The following is a 24,968-nucleotide window of genomic DNA, read 5'->3' on the forward strand; positions in this document are numbered from 1 at the left end:
CCCTGCCCAGTGCGTGTAGCCCTAAGGTCGCGCAGTCCCCGGCGCTGACTTGTAAGCTAGCTACTCACGTGGACGTGGGTGCTCTGTCTGAGCCTGCCCTGAGCTGATGGACTCGTAGCCTACAACTCGTACTAAGTCGTAGGTCTACCCTAGCCCTGCGCAACTACGTAATTCAAGACCGAATAAAAAAAAGCCTGGAACTACAGTAGACCCTACCCGGGTGCTCGAATCAGAAACGATTTGACAGGTGTGCAATTTCTCATCTGTAAATCTCAACAATGTCAGAATATACTTTTGGAGAGGCGATGGAACAAGGAAGAGAGTCTGGCTTGACCCACCTAGCAGGAATTCAGAACCTGGGTGCGCTACAAAACAAGCTACAGCACGCAGCAAAATAGTCGTATTTCCTTCGGATTTTTTACTTGAAAATTGGGTGCTCGAATCAGAAACAGCAAACTCGTCAGATCGTCTCCGATTCAAGCACACGGGTCTACCATCGTCTACGCTTGGTATGGCAGTTGAGGGCAGGGAGTAGTAACTTACTACTTCGTTTTTGAGAGCAAGATGGTCAGTGGAGCCGCAGATTCAGCAGGTCTTTGGCAGCACCCTACAGGACACCCATATCCTCGAATCAAGGACCCAACAAAAAGTGGGTCGTGAGTATTTCAAAAACAGTTTACCGGGCAGAGCTGAAATTTGGCATACCGTTAGCGGGCCGTATGTTGATGGTATTTGTGAAATCTAAACGAAATCGGAATAAGTTTAGGTACAATTTCAGGCTGTTTCTGTTTTGGTACCCTGTCTCTCATTCGAGCACCCGGGTCTACGAGTACTGGTACTGGTTCCTCATGTCATAATCATTATCATGATTATTATCGATCCTGGCTTTAGCCTGTTTAGATCAGGATCTTGTCGGTTATCGGGATGAAATCGTGGAAACAGGGGCTTGAACAAGGTCAACCGGCAACCGGCCATACACACCAAGGCCAAGACTAGCAAGAGGGAAGGAGGCTGACAGACTCAGTAGTACAGTACACAATCCCCCACCATGGCGTGGACTGGTGCATGGGGGATTGGTGCGCCAGGAGATCATGATGATGCATCATGCCCAGCACGTAATCATGGTAATGGTGATAATATTATGAGGATTTTAGCTAGAGTCCCGGTCCAATGCTGATCTGCAGAGTGGATTCAACAACATATTATTAGTCATACCGGTAAAAGAGAAAAGGACATATGGATACGAGTTAAGAGTAACTCTCCAACACTGTAACATGATACTATAATACAGTCAGAAAGTGCAATAACTAGGCACAAAACTGACAGAGTACTGAGACATTCGACGTCCTGACACCTAACTTCAACACACCTCCGTAGCGCTAACCGACAGCCTTCCAACTTGGAAGGTTCAAGGTTATGGAAAGACCAAAGAGGGCCTAGTCATACCGGTATAAATAATAATACTTAGATCTACGGTCACGGTTACTCACTGGCTAGAACAATATACAATCAGGGTCATTGCTAAGAAGAGGTTGGTGCGACTTCGGCGATACTTGGGGAATTGTGTGTTGCTCCCTACATGGGAGCTCGCGGGTTTCCTGCCGACTTCAGACTCATCAGCCAGTGTAACAATGTTACATTGGGGAATTGTGTGTTGCTCCCTACTTGGGAGCTTGCGCTATTCCTGCCGACTTGAATTCTCACTTGACTGACTCACGACTGCCATCCAGACTAGAGCACACGAGAAGTCCATCGAACCGTCCACTCGGCAAACCTGCAAGAAAGCACCACTTCCTGCTCACAGTGTTTCGGGGAATTCACCCCTCATCAGTTGAGCTTGACTAGGCTGAGGAAAATTGTGCCTGAAGAGCACCACTTAAGTATAGTGCTCTCCGGCCACAAACATCACCAGGGGTGCAAACTGAACAGACGCTCCGTTTCCAGCGCGACAAACACGTCGCGAACACACGATAGCAGCTTGAGTCAGTGACGCTCATGGAGTTGCTGAACAAGCGCTGATATGAGGACCGTTGGCCATTCACAACTTTGTTGCCTCCAAACTATCTAATTCGCAAGCCCGCGCTGGAGAGAACAATCACGGTGAAGAAGAGGTTGGTGCGACTTCGGCGATACTTGGGGAATTGTGTGTTGCTCCCTACATGGGAGCTCGCGGTTTTCCGGCCGACTTGAATTCTCACTTGACATTTCAGGCTTTCCTCTGAGTATAATCAAAGGTCATTTGCTCATTCCTTGTCTGGGTTCGATGCTTCGGAATCATAGTAACTCTGTTGAACGACACTAGTACTTATGCAGGCTTCCTCATCCGTCGTCGGCTGCTCCGATCTAGTGGGGTTTACTCACAATGGCGTCGTCGTTTCCTCGCAGAGTGCGGAAGGTTTCAGTTTGAAAGAGGGAGCGGGGGAGGAGGAGAGTATTGGGCTGATGTATTTATGTAGTCAGCAATGGCCAGCTCGCGGTTCTCCTGCCGACTTGAATTCTCACTTGACTGACTCACGACTGCCATCCAGAGCACACGAGAGGTCCATCGAACTGTCCACTCGCAAACCTGCAAGAAAGCACCACTCCCTGCTCAATACACAGTGTTTCGGGGAATTCACCCCAAGTATCGCTGAAGTCGCAACCTCTTCTTCTCATTGTTGTCCACAGTGCGGGCTTGCGAATTAGATAGTAGTAGCTGTAGTAGCTGTTTTTATTATTTTACTAGGGGAGTCCCAACAGGCTACTGCCTTTTTACTGGGAACCCTAGGTGAAGTTTAACCATGTTAATGAACGGAGCAAGAGAGTGGGCCTGTCGGCAGTCAGCTGGAAGAGAGTTCCATCTGCCTGCCGCCAGAAAAGAAATAGAGCGCATGCCATACTGCGTATAAACAAGTGGGAGAACTAAGGCTCTTTGTGCCTTGCCCCGGGTGCATGCCTGGTGACCAGGTGCAGTTGCCCGAAGCTGGTACTGTACAAAGACTGAAGAAGAGGACTAGCAAGATGCCAAGCAGCGGTACACAAAAACATAGAGCTTGAGGCTAATACGCTGTTCCAAATAATAGAGGCGGTATAAGCGAAGAACTAGTTCAGTGGGCGTGGTACGATCGAGTCCAAACACTCTCTTCATTGCTATGTGACTAACGGTCACAATCCTAGTGGACTGGATAATAGACAAGTAGAATGTTCGCTTTGCATCATTTGTTAAATTTCTACGGCCATGTCGGAAAGCAGCAGCTTTAGCAAAAACTGAGTTACACAATGTCTGGACCTGTGGCTGGAAGGTGAGATGGTCGTCTATCAATAAACCAAGGTATTTGGCAATGCTCGTAGGGGTAAGAGCCTTTCCTTTACAGGTCAAGGGCCGTGGCAACTGCGCTGCTGGCAGGCGTGACCGCTGCAGGATGATAAATTGCGTCTTGTCGGGGTTCATGATGAACCCCTTCAGATCTAAATGGACCTCCAGGGCAGTTAGATCATCCTGGAGATCCTGTAACATAGTAGGAAGGTCCAGTCCGATGATGAAGAAGGCAATGTCATCAGCATAGAGTTGTGATATGCTGTCTGTGCTTGAGAATTTCCGGCACCTTGCGAATATAAATGCAAAAGAGCAGAGGACCCAGGACCGACCCTTGCAGGACGCCCCTGGTACAAGGCACAGTCTCACCATGCTCGTCATTGACTATGACTTGTTGGCTGCGGCATGACAGATAATCTGCAAACCACTGCAATACAGTGCCCCGTAACCCAACATTAGCCAGCTCATGGACTAACTGCTGATGTTGAACGCGGTCAAATGCCTAACTCATGTCTGCAAATACTATTGCGCACTGTTGACCATCGTCCAATGCTCGGTTCCATCTATCAGTGCAGAGAGCAAGGGCATCCTCACAGCTGTGGTTGGAGCGATATGCAAACTGTTCCGGTGGAAAGGCAGAAAGCTCATTGTGGCCACTAAAGAACTCCACAACCTGTCGATGAACGATTTTCTCCAATACCTTGGAGGCAAGTGGCAACAGAGATATGGGACGGTAGTTTGTAGCTGACAGTTTGTCTCCGGATTTGAATAGAGGACACACATGTGCGTGCTTGTACGCTGTAGGAAACACACCCGAGAGGAGGGACTGGTTGATAATGGACGCTAGCGGGGCTGCAAGTAGACGCCTTACACGACTTAAACATGCATGGAGGAATGCCATCCGAACCAGCAGACTTGTAGGAGTTAAGATTAGTCAGTATGTCCATAACTGTCTCCGCATTTACTAAGGTGAAATCAGTCAGGGTGCTCGTTGTGGTAGCATCTGTCGAAGCAGGTATCTGCAGTGCTTGTAGCCGGGTTGGGTCATGAACACCTGCTGCAAACGTATCTGTGAGTTCTGGAAGTGGTGCGACGGGAGTAGACTTCACAATGGCTCGGCCAGATAACTTGTTTAGGAGGGACCACTGTCCACGGGAATCACGCTTCATATTTCTAAATTGCTGCTTAAGGTACTCTGATGGTTTGGAGGCAACAACGTTGTGAATGGCCAAAGGTCCTCAGCGCTTGTTCAGCACCTCCATGAGCGACACTGACTCAAGCTGCTATCTGGTGTTCGCGAGGTGTTTGTCGCGCTGGAAACGGAGCGTCTCTGTAAGTTTGTATCCCTGGTGATGTTTTTGCCTGGAGAGCACTATATTATAAGTGGAGCTCTTCAGGCACAATCTTCCTCAGCCTACGCAAGCTCAACTGTTACTACGATTCTGAAGCATCGAACTCAGACAAGGAATGAGCAAATAACCTTTGATTATAGGAAAGGATGAAATGCCTCAAACGACAACAAGTAATAATTCGTTTCATCGAGTTCGGGGTATCCACAATCCATAATTGCTTGCAGCACATACTAGTAGAAGAGTTGGTGGACAAGTTGGTCTAGAAAGAATACTTTTTTTGACATACTAGTAGTTCGCAGGCTACACACAATCATGCCATTCATGGACAGTGACAATGCAGTGCATGTACTAGTAGGTCACGTGTACATGAAATGGTTTAAGGCACACGGAACTGAGCTGATCTTACGACTCCACCTGTAGGAATTGGCAACAGCAATCTTCAAGTTTAGCTTTCAAAGCGTGTGCGAGAAAAGTTATTAGAGCAGGAGGCAAATCCCAAACCTGAATTTAGAAAACGTAATCAAGCGGTTTGCAGAGTAGTACAGAGAATGAAGAACTCATAATGTTATCGGCGGGAAAAGGGCTGCAGCAACAAAGGCTCATATAGATCATGTCAGCACGGGGATCCCATGCATGCACAGGACTGCACGCCGCAGTCTAGGAACATAACAGCAGTTTACTGACAGCAGCAATGCTACATGACCGCAGGAGCAGCTGTGTCCCCAGAGCCAGCTGAGGACACACGTAGCCATGAACACGTGCAGCCCGGCCATACCCACGACTGGAGTGGGTTCAGCCCATGCCACGGCATGATCCATCTGCACAGCAGAAGGACAGAGATCAGCTCAGCATTATCAGTACATAATGTAGCAGTGTGTAACGGCCCCACAACATAAAGGAATGGACAAGTTAATGAAGCAGAGGATGTCTCATAACGAATCCAGAGGGTTCCGCTGGCGAAATCGCCGAGGCACATCGTCCTCGTCAAAGTCTTCTTCTGACCGTGGTCTGCTGTCGTTTTCCTCCTCTTCGTCAGGCATGTCATCCAGGCCGAGGAAAGCAGAGGCATCTTCGTCAGGTTCGACGTCGTGGCTGACCTCCGCTGGTTGTACAAAGGGCAGGAATTTGCCCGAGAAGAAGTGATATAGTTTGATGTAGTGTAGACGCTGTGATTGGGAGCAAACGACGGCACAAATAGCAGTATTGAAAATAAAGTAAAAGTAGGTATGGTATCGTGTCCGTTCCCGAGGGGACACACGGCGGACGCTACCCCCCACCTAATCCAGTACAAATAGCAGTAAGAGAGGGAAGTATTGCGAGTCGACACGCACACATCAAGACACAGAGGGAGGGGGGGGGGGGTATGCACGAGCCAGGGTTAGGTGTCTGGAGTCCCTTCTTTACTTTAGCTGCATGGTGGTGTATTACAAGGTGCACTTTCAAAAAGTAGGAAAAATCTCTAACTTTTAAACGTATCTGTACCTGCCACACTAACAACAGCATCAGCGACGACGGTGACGAAGATGACTACCATGAAAACGACAATGATGACGACACGCCACCACCAGCAGCGCCAGCACCACCACCAACAACAAAGGAATCTACAGATGCGTGGCTTTGTCCACTGCAGTACCTCCAACACAAAGTATGCGTACGTATAAAGTCTTCAAACCGACATTCTGCTGCCATACCTGTGCTTGATCTTGGATGTTTGGGTTCGGAAGGCTGTATTTAGTGAGGGCTTTCTTCACCATGTCAACAGTGAGGGGAGTAGGCTGCAGCACAGCCTTCAGAATGAGCTGAGGCATGCACCAGAGGATAAACACACACACGCACGCACGCACGCACACACACACACACACAACACACACACACACACACACGGAGAGAGTTGTGGTTGCTCGTGACAGTGCTCAATACACCAAGGCAGGGCATAGCTTAAGGATTTCATTTAGCTCGGACAAATGTCCTTCCGTTTTGAAATCTGTCCGGACATGCCCGGACATTTTCCACAACACATTTTCAGGGTGTTTCTTCTTTTTTTTTAGTAGTACTGGAGTATATTCACAATGACTCATTATGTGGACGTATCTCACACATTACTATGTACAATTCGCCAATTTATTTGTATTAGAAACTGAACTATTTACTGACGACAAATGTATGTACAAAAAAGCGTTGCAGTCAAGAATTTTGCGAACGCGATATGCTCCTTGCAGAGAAGGTAGGTCAGTTCGAATTTGCGTCGTGCAATAGCGGCAGCACCATCGTCCATCTCGCACGGTGCCTTCGCAATTGGAGCGAATTCGAGGGCATTTCGAGCGGGACACTCTTGCCTGCGGAAAAGATTCATTCCTCGTTTATGCATCTCCGTTCCAGCATGATCCTTGAACGCTGATGTTCTCAGGTTCTTGAATCCGGTTATGAAAGCCTCGCTGAAGTTTTTACAACTGCGGACTCTGTCTACAAACTTGATGCACACGGAACACTTCAAACATTCTGCTAACAGCCGATCGTTCTTCTGCCTGTCATAAATCAGCCAGGCGGAAGTAGTCAGCTCTGCATCATTGTCCGAGATCCACTTATCGCAAGTAGCGGCCTTCACACCACGGACTTTTTTGCCCGGCGGCAAGTCCTCTGAATCTCCCTTTCGCTTTCCAGAAGACATTCTAAAAGACTATCTGCATTCCTGGTCAGTGAAATAGTGAAAAATAAAAGATGACATCTTCCTCCCACGAGCGAACAACTGCACTTCAGTGCAGTTCAACCCATCGATTCAGGTGCGAAGTCGACACCATGTATCAAAGCCTGGCAAAGGTCGAACGAAGGTCGAACGTGTGAATTGACTGTAGCAACCGCGTTTCTACAGGCGGATTATGGTGAAGTCTACGCCTGAGGGATCGAGGCTACGGTGTAGACGTGTTAGTTGTACGATATGCAAGTCGCATTTGGCACGAAGCTCCGAAGAAAGCCCAACTCTGCATAAAAAGGTCGAAAGGTCGCTGCTCTTTTTTTCCTTTTTTGACCGGACACTATGTCCGGTGAAATTGAAAACGTCCGGTCAGTGGCCGAAAATGGCCGGAAAATGTCCGATGTCCGGCCGTTAATCTATGCCCTGCCAAGGTGCAGAGCCTAGTGCACACACTGAGCCTAGTACACACACTGAGCCTAGTACACACACTGAGCCTAGTACACACACTTGAGAGGAATCTAAAGCGTTTCTGCTGTAGTAGTAGTAGAGTTTCACGGTTTTAACCCATCATCAGACAGCAACTTGACTACAATTTTCAGAAGATATGATTAATATAAGCTGCAAGCTTGGATCATGGCGCGAATGAATGATCCGGGTTGATAGTGTGATATGAAAGTGACTGTGTGAGTTCAAGTTGGGTGCTGGGGTGCAAATATAGGCGCAAATCACAATCGCACAATCACAAATCACAACCGCATTTCATATCACACTATCAACCCGGATCATTCATTCGCGCCATGATCCAAGCTTGCAGCTTATATTAATCATATCTTCTGAAAATTTTAGTCAAGTTGCTGTCTGATGATCGGTTAAAACCGTGAAACTCAGAGTTACGGCCGAAAATTGGGAATTTGTCCAACCAGGTAAAACCTGCTTCGTCTAATCGCTGACTATTATTGCACAGCAATCCCACAGTACGTGAACGAGCAGCAGCAGCAGCAGCAGAAAGAGTAGCAACAGTAGCAGCAGCAGCAGCAGCACAATTCAAACAGCTGCAACAGTGGCTGGCACGGTGGTCAAACAAACTTACGTTCAAGATCTGAAGTGTCCAGGCGTAGTGTGCACGATTGAGAGCAGCCACCACAAGACACTCGTAAGTGCCAGCATCGGGCTTCAGTCCATGTTCCTGTCACCAGTGGCGAGTAACGAAAACAAAGGGCAGAACTGTTACTACTACATGGACTACAAGGACGACTCTGTTTCAGCGACATAACATGCCATTACATGTACAGCCTGATAACATAATTATCATTGAGTATTATTGAGCTGGTTTTGCTCGCGGCTGCAACGCACGGGGTAGTGAACCCAGAACAGAAGCGGACCAGGCATCATGACTGTGCACATCTATCGTTATGCTGCTTCATTACGCGACCTGTTTTATTATTATTGTTATTATTATTATTTATTATTGACATGCTGCATGGCCCACGAAATCAGAGCTGAATCCGGCCGACAACAGAAATGAGAAGTTCATATGCCTGAGGTTAGATTTCATTACCCGCAACTGTCGAATGTCACCTGCGAGAGGTGAAGAACTTTCAGCCAACCGAAATCTCAGTTGTTCTTACATGAACAAATGCCACACAAGCATAATATACTTGTGTGGCGTTTGTTAGTGTCTTGTATACCTTGCATCACCGCCAGGAAAAATACGATTGTGACGGCACCCATGTAACCATGCACCAGAATACACGGGACAGTGTGATACGTGCATTGAACGAAGGAGAAAGGCAGGGCAGCTTAATGAAGATACTGAGTGCAGAGGTGGAATTGCCCACCAGAGACATCATGCTCACCTGCATGTCAAGAAGCATGTCGTAGCCTTGCTCTGGCGACGTGCATGCATGCGCCAGCTCACGGTAGTGCTTCGTACTTAGCTGCACTCCGAACCGCTGAGCAGTGTCCAGAAACCGCTGCAAATAAACAATAACACGTGCAGAGACATGACCACTACGAACAAGGACACACCAGAAAATGACGCGCCAGGAGTTCGTTTGCTGCGCGAATTCCTCGTGCAAAAAGAATCACATATCGGCCATGGCTAATTGCTCTGGCATCGTGTGGCAAAGAAAATAAAGGTCAAAGCCGCCAGCACGACTTCTGCAAAGAGTACTTGGGCATATGCAATAATCATGCGAGTACACAAACACTATGTTTACATGCCGTCGCAGTCATTTTAATTTTATTATATTAGCTAAAGTAAAGGGTTGAGAGGAGTCTCAATTTCTTATACAGGTACTTCATTTACTTCGAAGTAGCCATAATAGCAGTTTGGAGTGAGAACGAGAGGAGTGAAGTGCCAACAATGTAAAAACAAGTGCTACATGCACTTCACAAGACAGCGCAGCCCTCCAACTGACAAACTACTTGACAAACTCTACGCAGGGCCACAAAACTCAATTATCAATCTCATGAATAGAGGATATGCAATGATGTCAAATCCGCCTTTATATGAGAGCTACTAGTACCTGAGTGGCAAAACGTATGGGTAAAGTGCATACAGAAACTCCATTATATAGAAGAACTTTGAGTGGCAAACGAAGTATGTAAGGTGCATTGCATATCCTCTATAGAGTAGGTGTATAGATTCTAGAACAGTACAACACTCTGAGAAGCCAACGTACCAGAGCACCTTCATAGTCTCGAAGTATGGCGTGGTGACGCAGCAGAACGGAAAAGAATTTTTCGTCTGGTTCACAGCGGTACTTTTCCATCTGCCTCACCAAATCGGTGGGGTCGAGCGCGGCCAATGCTGCAAGTACCTCGGGCCTGCAAAATAACAAAATACAGGATAGCCTTAATTATATACTCCTAACAACACACACGCACGCACGCACGCACGCACACACACACACACACACACTCTCTGTCTCTCTCTCTCTCTCTCTTTCTCTCTCTCTCTCTCTTCCTTCCTCTTCCCTGCGCACATTTACTTTACGTTTCACCAAATTTTCCCGGATGCCCTATCACCAATGTGAAAATTGAAGAATTGAAAAACCACAAAGTGACGGCTCGAGATGGGGAGAGAGAGAGAGAGAGAGAGAGAGAGAGAGAGAGAGAGAGAGAGAGAGAGAGAGAGAGAGAGAGAGACTGAGTGACGGAGAAAGTGAGCCGTGGGGATGTGCAGTGGGCAGCATTGGAGTCTACAAAACTCAAAATGTTTATGGCATAATGATTTCTTCCCTTTTTCTTACTTCTCACATCCTTCAAAAATTAATGAATCTGCACAAATAGATAGAAAGAATAAATTGAGGCCATCTGGTAAAAAGAGCAAATTAGTTCTGAGAGCTCACATCACAATTTACATGCACAGTACTGTAAAATGGCTAATTTTAGCGCCGGTGATATTTTAGCGATTTCGCTAACGTTTTGCCACGCCAATCAAAATTCTGCATGCACACTACCGCACATGTACTAGTCATCTTCCTTTTTTGATTGCTGAAACTCGGAGCGCAAAATATTTCATCGCAAATTGGTCCTGATTCCGAAAAGTTGAGGCGAAAAGCCGAAAACGCAAAAAAATTGCCTGCCAAATGAGCCGTTCTGCAGTACACCACCATGCAGTATATCTGGTGTCAGAGTGCAGCGCCGCGATAGCAATACTGCAGCATGATGGGGAAGAGAGTGCATGCAGGACACGACCGGCAGAGGCTGAACTGAGCCACACACAGCAACAGAAATAGGCCGGTGCAAGTTAGTTCTGGTATCGTATTTTCCGGAGTATAAGCCGCACTGGATTGTAACCCGTACCCCCATTGTTTTGCCACGAAATACAGACATCTATCCTATTTATCACCGTTGATTTGATCATCGGAGCATAAGCCGCGCGCCCATTTTTTGGGTGAATTCTGGGTGTTCAAAGTGCGGCTTATACAAGTACTCCGGAAAATATGGTACTCACTTGCGCGGCTGCCGTGAGTGTACGGGACCACCAGTGATGGCGGCGACACGGCACTGCCACAGCACGTTGAACACGGCGGGACTGGGGCCCACGCTCATCGCCGTCATCATGCGCAGGAACTCGGCCGGGTCGCCCAGCGGCACCACCATCTTCTTGTCCTGCTTGGCCTGCTCGTCGCCGGTGAGCGGCTCCTTCAGCGCCTCAAAGTTGTCCGTCCAGAAGGCAGCCTTGGCGTCGTCGTCGTCATCCGGGTACACCAAGTCGAGATGGTCGTCCAGCGACACTTTGTACGTCTGATCGGAATCAGCCGCAGTCTTGCTTCCCGTCATCTTCATCAGCTCGTGCGATGCGTCGTAGCGCCTCAGTTGCCCTGGGCGCAGAACAGTCGGAGACCAGCGGACAGAGGATGGGAAATGCAGAAGAGTGCAAGAAAGAAAAGGCTAGAATTTTACCAGGTGCTGTATACCCGTATGTACATGGTGGATCAGCTACATAGAGATTTCCGCATGAAAATAAATATGAACGGCCTAGGCTACAACTCTGACCCCTCAGTTCTTTGCCACCGGAGATTACTGTAACACTCTACTCGCATGCTGGGGAAAGATGAGAAGGAGACCCATCTCTTGTTCTTTCGATGGAGAAGAGCACGAGCAAGAAGGAACACAAAGAGACTGGAGCACACGTCGTTGGATTTACCTTTCTGAAGCATCAGCTGCTTGTGCCGTTCCGTGTTGAAGTCTTTGGGTAAGGGCATGAAGTCTACCCGTCCGCCATCTCTATAGGCCTAACGATCAGGGAGGGAGAAGAGGGGCGGAGAAGAACAACACAAAATTCCGTATTCTGTGTGTGCCGGTTCTGAACAATCGAAGGACTGCATACATGTGCAACAGTAGAGTCCACTGCGTTGTGGCAGCTACCTAAGGGCGCGTTCGATTTGTCTTCATCAACTGTTCAAACAAATTTTATAAAGAGATTAGTTGAAGTGTCCCATTAGAACGGTTTCTATCATTTTAGAGTTTTTCAGTGGAATTGTCATGGCGATGATGACGTCCAATCAGATCGACCATCTCCACGTACTACGTGACGTAGCTATTCCAAACTCTTCGAAACTAATCCACCTCTCCCATCGGGTGAGGTTGTGGAGTTTCGAGGAGCTTCGTTTTCTGAAGAGCCCAATAAGGCCACCCTTTCAGAAATACGAAACTCCTCGAAAAGTCAAAGAGTGACAATTCGAACGCGCCCTTAGAACCCGTAATAATAGGGGGCACATCATAACATTTAATGGTCCTTCCCTAACATGCCTGTCGGGAATGGTTTGGCAGTGCGTTTGTCTCCTGTGTCTCCTAGCTAAGTGACAACTGAAGCACTACGGCCCACCGCTAGCTGGGATATTTTTCGATTTTGACAGCATGTTACAAGGCGAGGACGCGTAGTGCTCCTGACTACAACCATAACCCGGTTGGCAGAGTCCCGGTCTTGCGACCATTTGAACCGTATTGGGAAAACCCAGGTTCGGACCCTCGTTACTCTACGGGTTGGTAGGATTTTTTTAATTTTCGTTTTTTTGTGTTGTAGAAGTCGTCGTGTTGCCGTTCTACAACACAAAAAACGAAAATTAAAAAAATCCTACCAACCCGTAGAGTAACGAGGGTCTGAACCTGGGTTTTCCCAATACGGTTCAAATGGCCGCAAGACCGGGACTCTGCCAACCGGGTTATGGTTGTAGTCAGGAGCACTACGCGTCCTCGCCTTGTAACATGCTGTCAAAATCGAAAAACATGTTAAACTACCAAGCAAGGCTTCTGTATATACCATAGCTGGGATATGCAGCTAAGCACATGATTCTAACTCTCAGCAGCCGCTACACACGACACCAAGCATATAGGTACGCATATCAACATGACTGTCATCAGTTCATCAGCCTGTGAGAACCGGCCATCACGGCCAGTGAGAACCGGCCATCACGGCCAGTGAGAACCGGCCATCACGGCCAGTGAGAACCGGCCATCACGGCCTGTGAGAACCGGCCATCACGGCCTGTGAGAACCGGCCATCACGGCCAGTGAGAACCGGCCATCACGGCCAGTGAGAACCGGCCATCACGGCCAGTGAGAACCGGCCATCACGGCCTGTGAGAACCGGCCATCACGGCCTGTGAGAACCGGCCATCACGGCCTGTGAGAACCGGCCATCACGGTCAGTGAGAACCGGCACATCACAGCCTGTGACAACCGGCCATCACGGCCTGTGAGAACCGGCCATCACGGCCTGTGAGAACCGGCCATCACGGTCAGTGAGAACCGGCACATCACAGCCTGTGACAACCGGCCATCACGGCCAGTGAGAACCGGCCATCACGGCCAGTGAGAACCGGCCATCACGGCCTGTGAGAACCGGCCATCACGGCCAGTGAGAACCGGCCATCACGGCCAGTGAGAACCGGCCATCACGGCCTGTGAGAACCGGCCATCACGGCCAGTGAGAACCGGCCATCACAGCATGTGAGAACCGGCCATCACAGCCTGTGAGAACCGGCCATCACGGCCAGTGAGAACCGGCCATCACGGCCTGTGAGAACCGGCCATCACGGCCTGTGAGAACCGGCCATCACGGCCTGTGAGAACCGGCCATCACGGCCTGTGAGAACCGGCCATCACGGCCTGTGAGAACCGGCCATCACGGCCAGTGAGAACCGGCCATCACGGCCTATGAGAACCGGCCATCACGGCCTGTGAGAACCGGCCATCACGGCCTGTGAGAACCGGCCATCACGGCCAGTGAGAACCGGCCATCACGGCCAGTGAGAACCGGCCATCACGGCCAGTGAGAACCGGCCATCACGGCCAGTGAGAACCGGCCATCACGGCCAGTGAGAACCGGCCATCACGGCCAGTGAGAACCGGCCATCACGGCCAGTGAGAACCGGCCATCACGGCCAGTGAGAACCGGCCATCACGGCCAGTGAGAACCGGCCATCACGGCCTGTGAGAACCGGCCATCACGGCCAGTGAGAAACGGCCATCACGGCCTGTGAGAACCGGCCATCACGGCCTGTGAGAACCGGCCATCACAGCCAGTGAGGACCGGCCATCACGGCCAGTGAGAACCGGCCATCACGGCCAGTGAGAACCGGCCATCACGGCCAGTGAGAACCGGCCATCACGGCCAGTGAGAACCGGCCATCACGGCCAGTGAGAACCGGCCATCACAGCCTGTGAGAACCGGCCATCACGGCCAGTGAGAACCGGCCATCACGGCCAGTGAGAACCGGCCATCACAGCCTGTGAGAACCGGCCATCACGGCCAGTGAGAACCGGCCATCACGGCCAGTGAGAACCGGCCATCACGGCCAGTGAGAACCGGCCATCACGGCCATCACGGCCAGTGAGAACCGGCCATCACGGCCAGTGAGAACCGGCCATCACGGCCAGTGAGAAACGGCCATCACGGCCAGTGAGAACCGGCCATCACGGCCAGTGAGAACCGGCCATCACGGCCAGTGAGAAACGGCCATCACGGCCAGTGAGAACCGGCCATCACGGCCAGTGAGAACCGGCCATCACGGCCAGTGAGAACCGGCCATCACGGCCAGTGAGAACCGGCCATCACGGCCAGTGAGAACCGGCCATCACGGCCTGTGAGAACCGGCCATCACGGCCAGTGAGAACCGGCCATCACGGCCAGTGAGAACCGGCCATCACGGCCAGTGAGAACCGGCCATCACGGCCAGTGAGAACCGGCCATCACGGCCAGTGAGAACCGGCCATCACGGCCTGTGAGAACCGGCCATAACGGCCAGTGAGAACCGGCCATCACGGCCAGTGAGAACCGGCCATCACGGCCAGTGAGAACCGGCCATCACGGCCAGTGAGAACCGGCCATCACGGCCAGTGAGAACCGGCCATCACGGCCAGTGAGAACCGGCCATCACGGCCAGTGAGGACCGGCCATCACGGCCAGTGAGGACCGGCCATCACGGCCTGTGAGGACCGGCCATCACGGCCTGTGAGGACCGGCCATCACGGCCTGTGAGGACCGGCCATCACGGCCTGTGAGGACCGGCCATCACGGCCTGTGAGGACCGGCCATCACGGCCTGTGAGGACCGGCCACCACGGCCAGTGAGGACCGGCCATCACGGCCAGTGAGGACCGGCCATCACGGCCAGTGAGGACCGGCCATCACGGCCAGTGAGAACCGGCCATCACGGCCAGTGAGAACCGGCCATCACGGCCAGTGAGAACCGGCCATCACGGCCAGTGAGAACCGGCCATCACGGCCAGTGAGAACCGGCCATCACGGCCAGTGAGAACCGGCCATCACGGCCAGTGAGAACCGGCCATCACGGCCAGTGAGAACCGGCCATCACGGCCAGTGAGAACCGGCCATCACGGCCAGTGAGAACCGGCCATCACGGCCAGTGAGAACCGGCCATCACGGCCAGTGAGAACCGGCCATCACGGCCAGTGAGAACCGGCCATCACGGCCAGTGAGAACCGGCCATCACGGCCTGTGAGAACCGGCCATCACGGCCAGTGAGAACCGGCCATCACGGCCAGTGAGAACCGGCCATCACGGCCAGTGAGAACCGGCCATCACGGCCAGTGAGAACCGGCCATCACGGCCAGTGAGAACCGGCCATCACGGCCAGTGAGAACCGGCCATCACGGCCAGTGAGAACCGGCCATCACGGCCAGTGAGAACCGGCCATCACGGCCAGTGAGAACCGGCCATCACGGCCAGTGAGAACCGGCCATCACGGCCTGTGAGAACCGGCCATTACGGCCTGTGAGAACCGGCCATCACGGCCTGTGAGAACCGGCCATCACGGCCAGTGAGAACCGGCCATCACCGCCAGTGAGAACCGGCCATCACGGCCAGTGAGAACTGGCCATCACGGCCAGTGAGAACCGGCCATCACGGCCAGTGAGAACCGGCCATCACGGCCTGTGAGAACCGGCCATCACGGCCAGTGAGAACCGGCCATCACGGCCAGTGAGAACCGGCCATCACGGCCAGTGAGAACCGGCCATCACGGCCAGTGAGAAACGGCCATCACGGCCAGTGAGAACCGGCCATCACGGCCAGTGAGAACCGGCCATCACGGCCAGTGAGAAACGGCCATCACGGCCAGTGAGAACCGGCCATCACGGCCAGTGAGAACCGGCCATCACGGCCAGTGAGAACCGGCCATCACGGCCAGTGAGAACCGGCCATCACGGCCAGTGAGAACCGGCATGAAATGCCTGTACATCAAAACCTGTCAAGGCGACCACCTGTCCTAGAAGACCACTGAAACCAGGACCAAGGGATGCTATTTCCAGTCAAACGACCCTGGATAAGGAGACCACCTGGTAACAGAGACCGTGTTTTGAAGGTCCCCTGAGCAGCGGTCGTTTTGGACAGGTCTCACTGTACATGTTGTACGTAGTACAGCTGCAGCTTCATAACTCAAAGAGAATTGGTGAGGACACATGCTTATGTCCTTGACACTGCAAAGTCACAACTCATTTCATTTCACAGAATCGTGTTCGACGTTTCGGCAAATTGCCATCATCATGTAGAACGTCATGTTGGTGAAGTAAAATGAATATAAACAAACTCCTGCGCAGCAATGACCCGGGGAAACAGAACACGTCAGAGCTTGCAGCAGGCCTCAGTAGATTCTTGTCACAGCGCGCTGTGATTATGGTTCATGATCGAGTGCAGAGCGAGCCACTTACTGCTAGATAGGCTACAAAGAGTTCAGGTCCCAGCTGCACGTCAGTGCGCTGAGTCATGTGCTCCCACACGGCATCAGCCATCTGCAGGGAATAGCGTCGACGCCGCTCCGGTGTCCACTGCAGCTCCAACTTGGGCAGGTACACAGCCAGGAACTTAGCCGGCCGGAAGAGTCGATGCCGAGAATCACGTCCAGCAGCCTATGGCAGAAACACAAGCCAGAGAGAATGATGGAATCACATGCCAGAGAGAATGATGGAATCACAAGCCAGAGAGAATGATGGAATCACATGCCAGAGAGAATGATGGAATCACATGCCAGAGAGAATGATGGAATCACAAGCCAGAGAGAATGATGGAATCATATGCCAGAGAGAATGATGGAAACTCAAGCCAGAGAGAATGATGGAAACACAAGCCAGAGAGACTGATGGAAACACAAGCCAGAGAGAATGATGGAATCACATGCCAGAGAGAATGATGGAATCACAAGCCAGAGAGAATGATGGAAACACACGCCAGAGAGAATGATGGAATCACGTTCCAGAGAGAATGATGGAAACACATGCCAGAGAGAAAGATGGGAACGGTGGACTTTACATACTCGGCTAAGCAAGGCCACAGACAGAGAGCTAGAGAGCACATGCCCAATCACGTGATTTCAAAAGTAGCCAGTAAGACAGGCCAGAGTACTATCTATCCAACACACAGTGCAGTAGTACAGTAGAACAGTACCATCAGGCGCCGGGCCTCATATTTGCGTAGGCGATCCGGGGCTTTGCCATTTCTGGACGAGTGCCGTCTACGGTCTTTGTAGACGCACCTTCCGGTTAATATCGACCTACTTTACAAGTAGGGATGGTCTGGAATTTTAGCCGGCTTTCCAAGTTGCGCTATTGCAAATAATGATCTGCTTTGATAGTAGTGACTGCTACTAATTGCCTGGGGTTGACTTTGGATTTTTCTTCAATCATCTTTCCAATCACATTGTCATGGATTTTCAACAAAGTACAGTACCGTCAGGCGCCGAAGAACGACACAACTGTGCATGGACTATAATTATAGTGTATTAAGGAGGCTCCAACCCTTTGGGGTTGATTTATTTTCTTCATAAACCCCCTCCTTTTTGTGGATGAGTGTGCTCTATATCATCCCATGTTACTCCACAAAAAAATTCAGGGGGTGTTTCCGCGGAGATAAGGCTGTTTGAGGTGTATTTCTAGGGGTGGGTGTATTTATCGATTTCGGCCTAAATTTGCTTGTTTTGGGGTCATATTTCAGATTTACCAGTTGTCTGGCTTCTTTTTGTGATTGCAAGTCCTTTCACACATCACAGTGAAGCATTTGAGCAAGAAAAACTGGCAATCAGCATTGACTACTCAGAAAAATAGCAATTTTGGTACAAAAATGAACGTCCCAGAAATGCCCGTCCGCAAAGTACAATTGGGTGCACAGCTTCATAATTTCTTCATAGACATGCCCTTTTTATTCTATTTTTGGGATCCTCATACTTCATAGAAACTAGAAATATATAATTTTAGGGGGGTTACCATGCATTTTAGACCTACAAAAATAAAAATAGGACAGAAAATTGGCCGATTTTCCACCATTCTTGGAATTGCTATTTTTCAGGTAATGTGATCATTCCTTGTGGTATCACTCCCATTTTTGTGTCAAAGCATTGAATGGTCCTCCAGATTGTTATAGTATACATGGAGACTAGATGAGGCCATGGTTCCTGGGCTTTTTAGCCCTTGATCTGGATATCGGCATGATCCATGCACAGCGTTATTCATGATCCAGACCGAGGCCTACTGACCCTGAACGCAGTTCAGACCAGCTTTGCATCACAACTCTTGGAATCGTGCACTCCTAGCATTTCTCATAAGGCAACAGGCAAAGAGCTTGAGGAGGATAACAATAATATTATTATTATATCAGGCGCGTGCTCGGCGATGGGCACGGGGGGCACGTGCACCCCCCCCCCAAAATGTTCAATCTGATCCAAGGCAATTGTAATGTATGCAAATATGCTCTAAAATTCAAGAAAGGTTGCAAACAAATTGCAGAAAATTGCCGGGGGGGGGCTCCCCTCGGCTTCCGTGCACCCCCCTAGTTGGGGGGCCGAGCACGCCCCTGTATATTCTGGGCCAATAACTTCACAGTTTCATGTTTGTAGTACATGTACAATGTAGATGCAGGTTCAACTCAATATTGGCAATGAACGACTGCTACTAGTGCTAGTAATTGTAGCACTCATTAGGTATAATCATAATACTATTCCCAATAACATGGAACAACCACAAGTGTATGTGGGTGCATGCGCATTGCCCACATTGATACATACATGTACATGTACATGTACGCTTACATGCACATACTCACCCTCACAAACAAGACCCCTTGCACACACAAATACATGTACGTCATATACGCGCACCTGCAATAGCATACGCCCACATGTAAAATGCATGCTCTTGAGTTTAGTTACCATATTCTGCTGTCCATGCACTTGTGCACGCGTGCGCACACACACACACACACACACACACACGTGTACTGCGCGCGCGCGTGCACACACACACAAGATGTAGGCTCACACGCGTGCCTGCGTATGTGCATGCACGGTGCTTATGGGTACAGGTGCATGCATTTATCATAATAGGACTGGTGCGAGTAGTGTAGGAATATTTTCAAATCACTGGTGCTGTACAACACAGCATTTACAAAATACTTCACACTCTGACAATAGAGAATAGTACTGCAAAACAACATACTCAATTTCAGTGCTGCATTTTATGCACATTATAATTCAAGTGGACGCAGGTGATGACTTACTGCTGGCGACGTTGGCAGCTGACAGGTCACAGCTTTCGTAAATAGCCCAAGTCACTGAGCAGTAGCTCACCAACGATTTACCACTCACTCAAGACTGCAATGTTTTCAGCGTAGCAATATATTTCGCCACTTGAGAATTAGAAGTGGATCCACTTACCAGAGTCTGTGCACCCACTTCAGTCTCTCTCTGCAAAACGCGCTTACAGTAGGTTTTGGTCCCTGGTGTTACACAGCCATCGAGACGCTTGGCTCCGTTCTCCTTGGTCATTTTTTCGTCAAGCAAAATTATTCAGGATCTCGAGAAATCGAGCTGTGAAGTCAACTTCTTGCTCACACCACGTACCAGCGATGCTTTTGAAAACATGCCCTGCTATACCCACTGACACAACGGAAGAGAGAACAACAGGAACCTCGATGGGGCCCAGGGAAGACTACAGGTGAAGAAAGAAACAATATTCTCTGATATGACTGTCGATCGCGGAGTTCAAATTTTAGTAAGTTGAGATGGGACTTTCCCAACTTTTCGCACTTATCGGCAAAAACAAGATTTTTGCCTGCAAAAAACAGAGCGCCAGGCCGGCTGCGCAGCGCAGAAGGTTGGAGCCTCCTTAAATACATGAAAATAAGAACGGTCTAGGCTAGGAGGCAGAGCCCCCAGTTCTTCGCCGACCAACAGCACTGTACAGTGCAGCATGTACCACATAGCCCAGCTGTAAGGGCAGCATGTACCACATGGCCCAGCTGTAAGGGCAGCATGTACCACATAGCCCAGCTGTAAGGGCAGCATGTCCCACATTGCCCAGCTGTAAGGGCAGCATGTACCACATAGCCCAGCTGTAAGGGTAGCATGTACCACATAGCCCAGCTGTAAGGGCAGCATGTACCACATAGCTCAGCTGTAAGGGCAGCATGTCCCACATAGCCCAGCTGTAAGGGCAGCATAAGACTTGGGCTCAAATTCTACAAATCTATACATTGTAGTACTGTACACCGAAAAAAGACCTTACATTGAGCAAGGAGACGTAGGTGGAGACGTCCGGTCTCAGCTCGGCGTACGGCGTAAACAAGTCGGCGACCAAGCCCACAGGTACCTCAAACATGCCAGAACCACCTGACTCGCTGATCTTCTGACCAGGTTGAAGTCCACCATCCAAATCCGATTCCTCACTATCCCTACTTCTACTACTGGACGATGGCACCCTGACAAAGCCTGGTTCTTCGTCACCAGCGACTGTCATGTCTTTCTTGCTCATGTCCAAAAAGATCTACAGGCAAAAAGCAAAAGATATAAACAGAAAATGACTTCATCACAGGGCGCGGGGCGTGAATCGTAACCCCAGCATTATCAGTTGTAACGTAATGAGCAGGGCGCTACGTGCACTCACGCTGCACAACGTGCGCTTAGTTAAACTGATTCATTGAGCGCTTTCTTTTGTATTTATACTGAGTTACAATGAGTGTTCTCTTTGCTAGTATCCTTCTCAATAGATTGCCTGAAACACATGATAGCTACAAAGTGCAAGGTTCTCATCGTGGGCGCACAGAGTTTCCTGTTCATTGCGCTAACGTCTTGCATCTCCAAGAAAGCCTGTGGAACCCGTCCACACATTATAGGCCAACCGCTCGAAGGAGGACAAAGCGGTTTAAATCTAAATTCATGACCATTCAATACCTTCAGTGCCATGGTCGAATCTCCATATTTGGCAAAGGCCTTGATGGCTGCGTTGGCCACAGGCAGATCAACCTTGATCTGGCGCCGATGCAGCATGCGGTGTAGGTGCAGTACGTGGTTGTAGTGATCCGGAAAATGCACGGCGCACATGTTGAACAGCTGCACAAGTGTGCGAGAGTTGGGTTTCCTCCCATCAGCTAGCATCTTGCATGTGTAAGGAAGATAAGCACACACACACACACACCACACACACACACACACACACACACACACACACACACACACAGTCACAAAAACACAAAAAAACACGCGTCCATCCACCCACGCGCGCACGCGCACACACACACACACACACCATTGGACCATTGGACCCCCATCGCCGGAGGCGATGATAGAGATGCTACAGCAGAAGCCATAGCAGCTTGTGCTGGGATTGCACCATTCAACAGCTTGCAAGGCTGAAGAATTGACCGCCACTATTCAGCCTGGTCTGCACCACACAGCTATGAAGTGGCTTTTTTCTGGCCAGTGAATCCCTACTTTTTGGTCTTTTTTTCACACACACATCACACCACATACTCCGGCATGCACTGGCTGTTGGTAACCACCCAGGAGAATGAAAGAAAAGTCAGGAAGAGTGTGAGAAAGAGAAGAAAGATGTGTGTGACCATAATCTTTCTTCTCTTTCTCAGACTCACACACACACACACACACACGCATAGAAGGAACCGTGTCCAGACTCCCAACTTCCACTGTATACAAGCGCCATTGTCACAAAATCAAAATTTGCAGTACTGTTACATTGAATGTCTCCATGTTGACTATATGTTGACTGTATGGTTATTTGCCTTTCATTGTGGAGATCCCTTCCTGAAAACGATAATACCGTATTTTTCGGAGTATAGTGCGCACCTTTGTATAACGCGCACCCCCAAACTTCATTGGGGGTGCGCACTTCAATCTTCATTGAAGTACATGCATTTCATATTCGGAGCATAGTGCGCACCTGCGATTTAGGGCCTAAAATAGCACATCTAAAGTGCGCACTATACTCCGAAAAATACGGTACATCTAAAAAGGTCGCGGTTTGCGCGAGACTAACGGGATAACCAGTCGCCACGGGACACGGAAACAAATTCAGACCGTTGGTCAACCGCATCGGGGCACCTGGGGTCCAGCACACACGCACACACGTGCACACACACACACACACGCGCATGCACACACACACACACACACGCACGCATATATTACCTTGTCCAGCAGCTTGAATGCGTTCGGCACGTATTCTGTGCGTGTGCCAAACGCTTTCATGATGTCGTTCATAGTGCGCACCTCCGTAGAAATAGATCGGTTGGACATATTCGACACAAAATCAGCAATCCTGTCAAGCTGCTCATAGTGGAAAGGGAGCAAGAAAACAATAGAGCACATCATAAGTTACACAGTAAACCTGTTAAGGCGACCACTACTTGGATAAGGCGACCACCCGTCCTAGAAGACCACTGGGATGCTATTTCCAGTCAAATGACTCTGGACAAGGAGACTACCTGGCAACAGAGACCACGTTTTGAAGGTCCCTTGAGCGGTCGTCTTGGACAGGTTTCACTGCAATGGATGATATCTCTTCCAGACAAGTACAAATCCCAAAAATAAAAACATTGCATTGGTTTCACCATGCTATCACTTTGTCACCTGCAGGTCTTCCTAACGAGAATGGATGAAAACCTGGCCAAGATTTTGAAATGATGAGTTTGTGTTGAAAACATTTTCAAATGAATTCATAGAAAATCTACGAATTCTATAGACCACCGGTATTCTATGATCAGGTCATGCAGCCTAGCCCTCTCTTTGGCTGCATTTCACCTAGAACATCGCCCTACACCAAGCCCAGCTCGCTATAGGGATGTGTCATTTTTCGGCATCAACTCAAGAAGGTTCCTCGGAGACAGAAATGCTAGAACACTAAGAAAAGAGCACACGCTTCAGGTTCCTCAACAGCAACATTTTGAAAGGTTTCACAAGTAAACTTTTTTAAAACCTTTTCGTCATCATTTTTTATGTGTATTGGTCACCCATCGTACCGTTGCTGTATTTAGCCATTCTTCTTTGCGCTGGTCTATCACCGCTTTGCTGTACATAACTCATTGCTCCTGTTCCTCTGTTCTTGCCTGTACATCATCTGGAGAGAAGGCACGAAAGCTTACTTGTGAAGCTTTTTAAAATGTAGTTGTCGAAGAACTTTGAGTTTGTGCTCACTCTTACTATCTTAGTGAATGTTTTTAATGTGTTAATAAACACTTCTGCATTCATAGTGCATAGCTGACCTTGTCTGCCCGTGTCCAATCTTTGATCTTGACGCGCGCTTTGGCATGGTGTACCCTTATCTCACAACGTGCTTCGTAGCCTGTCAGTCCATGCTGATCAGCAGAGTGAGAAGCATATCGCTGGCTATTGACGACCAGACAGAATCTCGCCTGAGCGAAACTGCTAAGTACCCTGCCATTGCATGAAAAGCCTCTCGACGCTCCGCACAGTCTGCAGCAGTTGGCCATGCCCAGAAGAGTTGACATCCTGAAAAATTATCGGTCCATGTACATGTAGCAATTCCTTGACAAAATATACTGATTTCGCCTGATTCTCTCCAACAAAATAATGACCGTCTCTGGGAATAACAACGCTACTAGTATCAATTATTTGATCTTACCCAGGCAAGAGGGTAATATGAAAACACAGCTACAAATCACTTCGCCTCCCAGGACCAAGAATGTAACTTCTGAATGAAGAGGAGATCGACAGGAGACAAAATAATACGTAGACAGTCACTACTAGTACTATCCTCGACGATCCTGCAATCTCAAACAAATCATGAACAGCTAGCAATAAAATGTGCCGTTCAAAAGAATCACGTGCAAGCTGTACACATGCACTGCATGCATGTGGGGAATCCCCAGATGAAAATTTACTTTTGAACATTTGAACATTTTCCTACCTGCTTTCGAATTTCCTGACGTCTCAACACTTCTTTGCTTCGCCTCAGTTTTGTTCTGGTTTTGTTTCTTGAAGGTGCTGGTAGATCTGCTGTTGAAGAAGATCTATGGCCTCGGGACTCAAGTTGTACAGCATATGCTCGTCATCTCTACGTCGTGCAAGCGCTCTTGGGCTTGGGCCGCAGCGTGCACTTCGTCCTTGCAGCTCCAAGACGTCCAGTGGCCTGGAGACCCCTGTGCTGACCCTGTTCACGAAGGCAGGATGCACACTGTGTGTGACGGCCTTGGACGACATTGAAGATGCCATCGATGATGGGGCATACACGCTGCGCACTGTGGATATCACGGCGGCCGGTAATGAGGTGTGGATGGGCAGATACCAGTACGACATCCCAGTGTTCCACTTGAATGGCCACTTTCTGATGAAGCACAGGGCCGACTGTGCTCT

General features: G+C 49.6%; 1 protein-coding gene across 1 annotated transcript; it reads right to left on the reverse strand.

Annotated features, from left to right (window-relative positions):
* Window positions 1-4,719: 4,719 nt before the first annotated feature.
* LOC135817790 (uncharacterized) lies at window positions 4,720-24,359 on the reverse strand. Its single transcript, XM_065331031.1, has 12 exons — window positions 23,858-24,359; window positions 22,785-22,922; window positions 21,531-21,734; window positions 20,866-21,123; window positions 17,023-17,220; window positions 11,997-12,084; window positions 11,301-11,670; window positions 10,024-10,168; window positions 9,196-9,312; window positions 8,430-8,525; window positions 6,339-6,446; window positions 4,720-5,813 (listed from the first exon to the last, which is right to left on the reverse strand). Exons 1-12 carry the CDS (start codon window positions 24,101-24,103, stop codon window positions 5,577-5,579), a joined length of 2,205 nt encoding a protein of 734 aa, XP_065187103.1. The 5' UTR covers window positions 24,104-24,359; the 3' UTR covers window positions 4,720-5,576.
* Between the last annotated feature and the right edge of the window lie 609 nt (window positions 24,360-24,968).

The sequence above is a fragment of the Sycon ciliatum genome, chromosome 5, assembly GCF_964019385.1.
Source record: "Sycon ciliatum chromosome 5, ocSycCili1.1, whole genome shotgun sequence".
Lineage (NCBI taxonomy): Eukaryota > Metazoa > Porifera > Calcarea > Leucosolenida > Sycettidae > Sycon > Sycon ciliatum.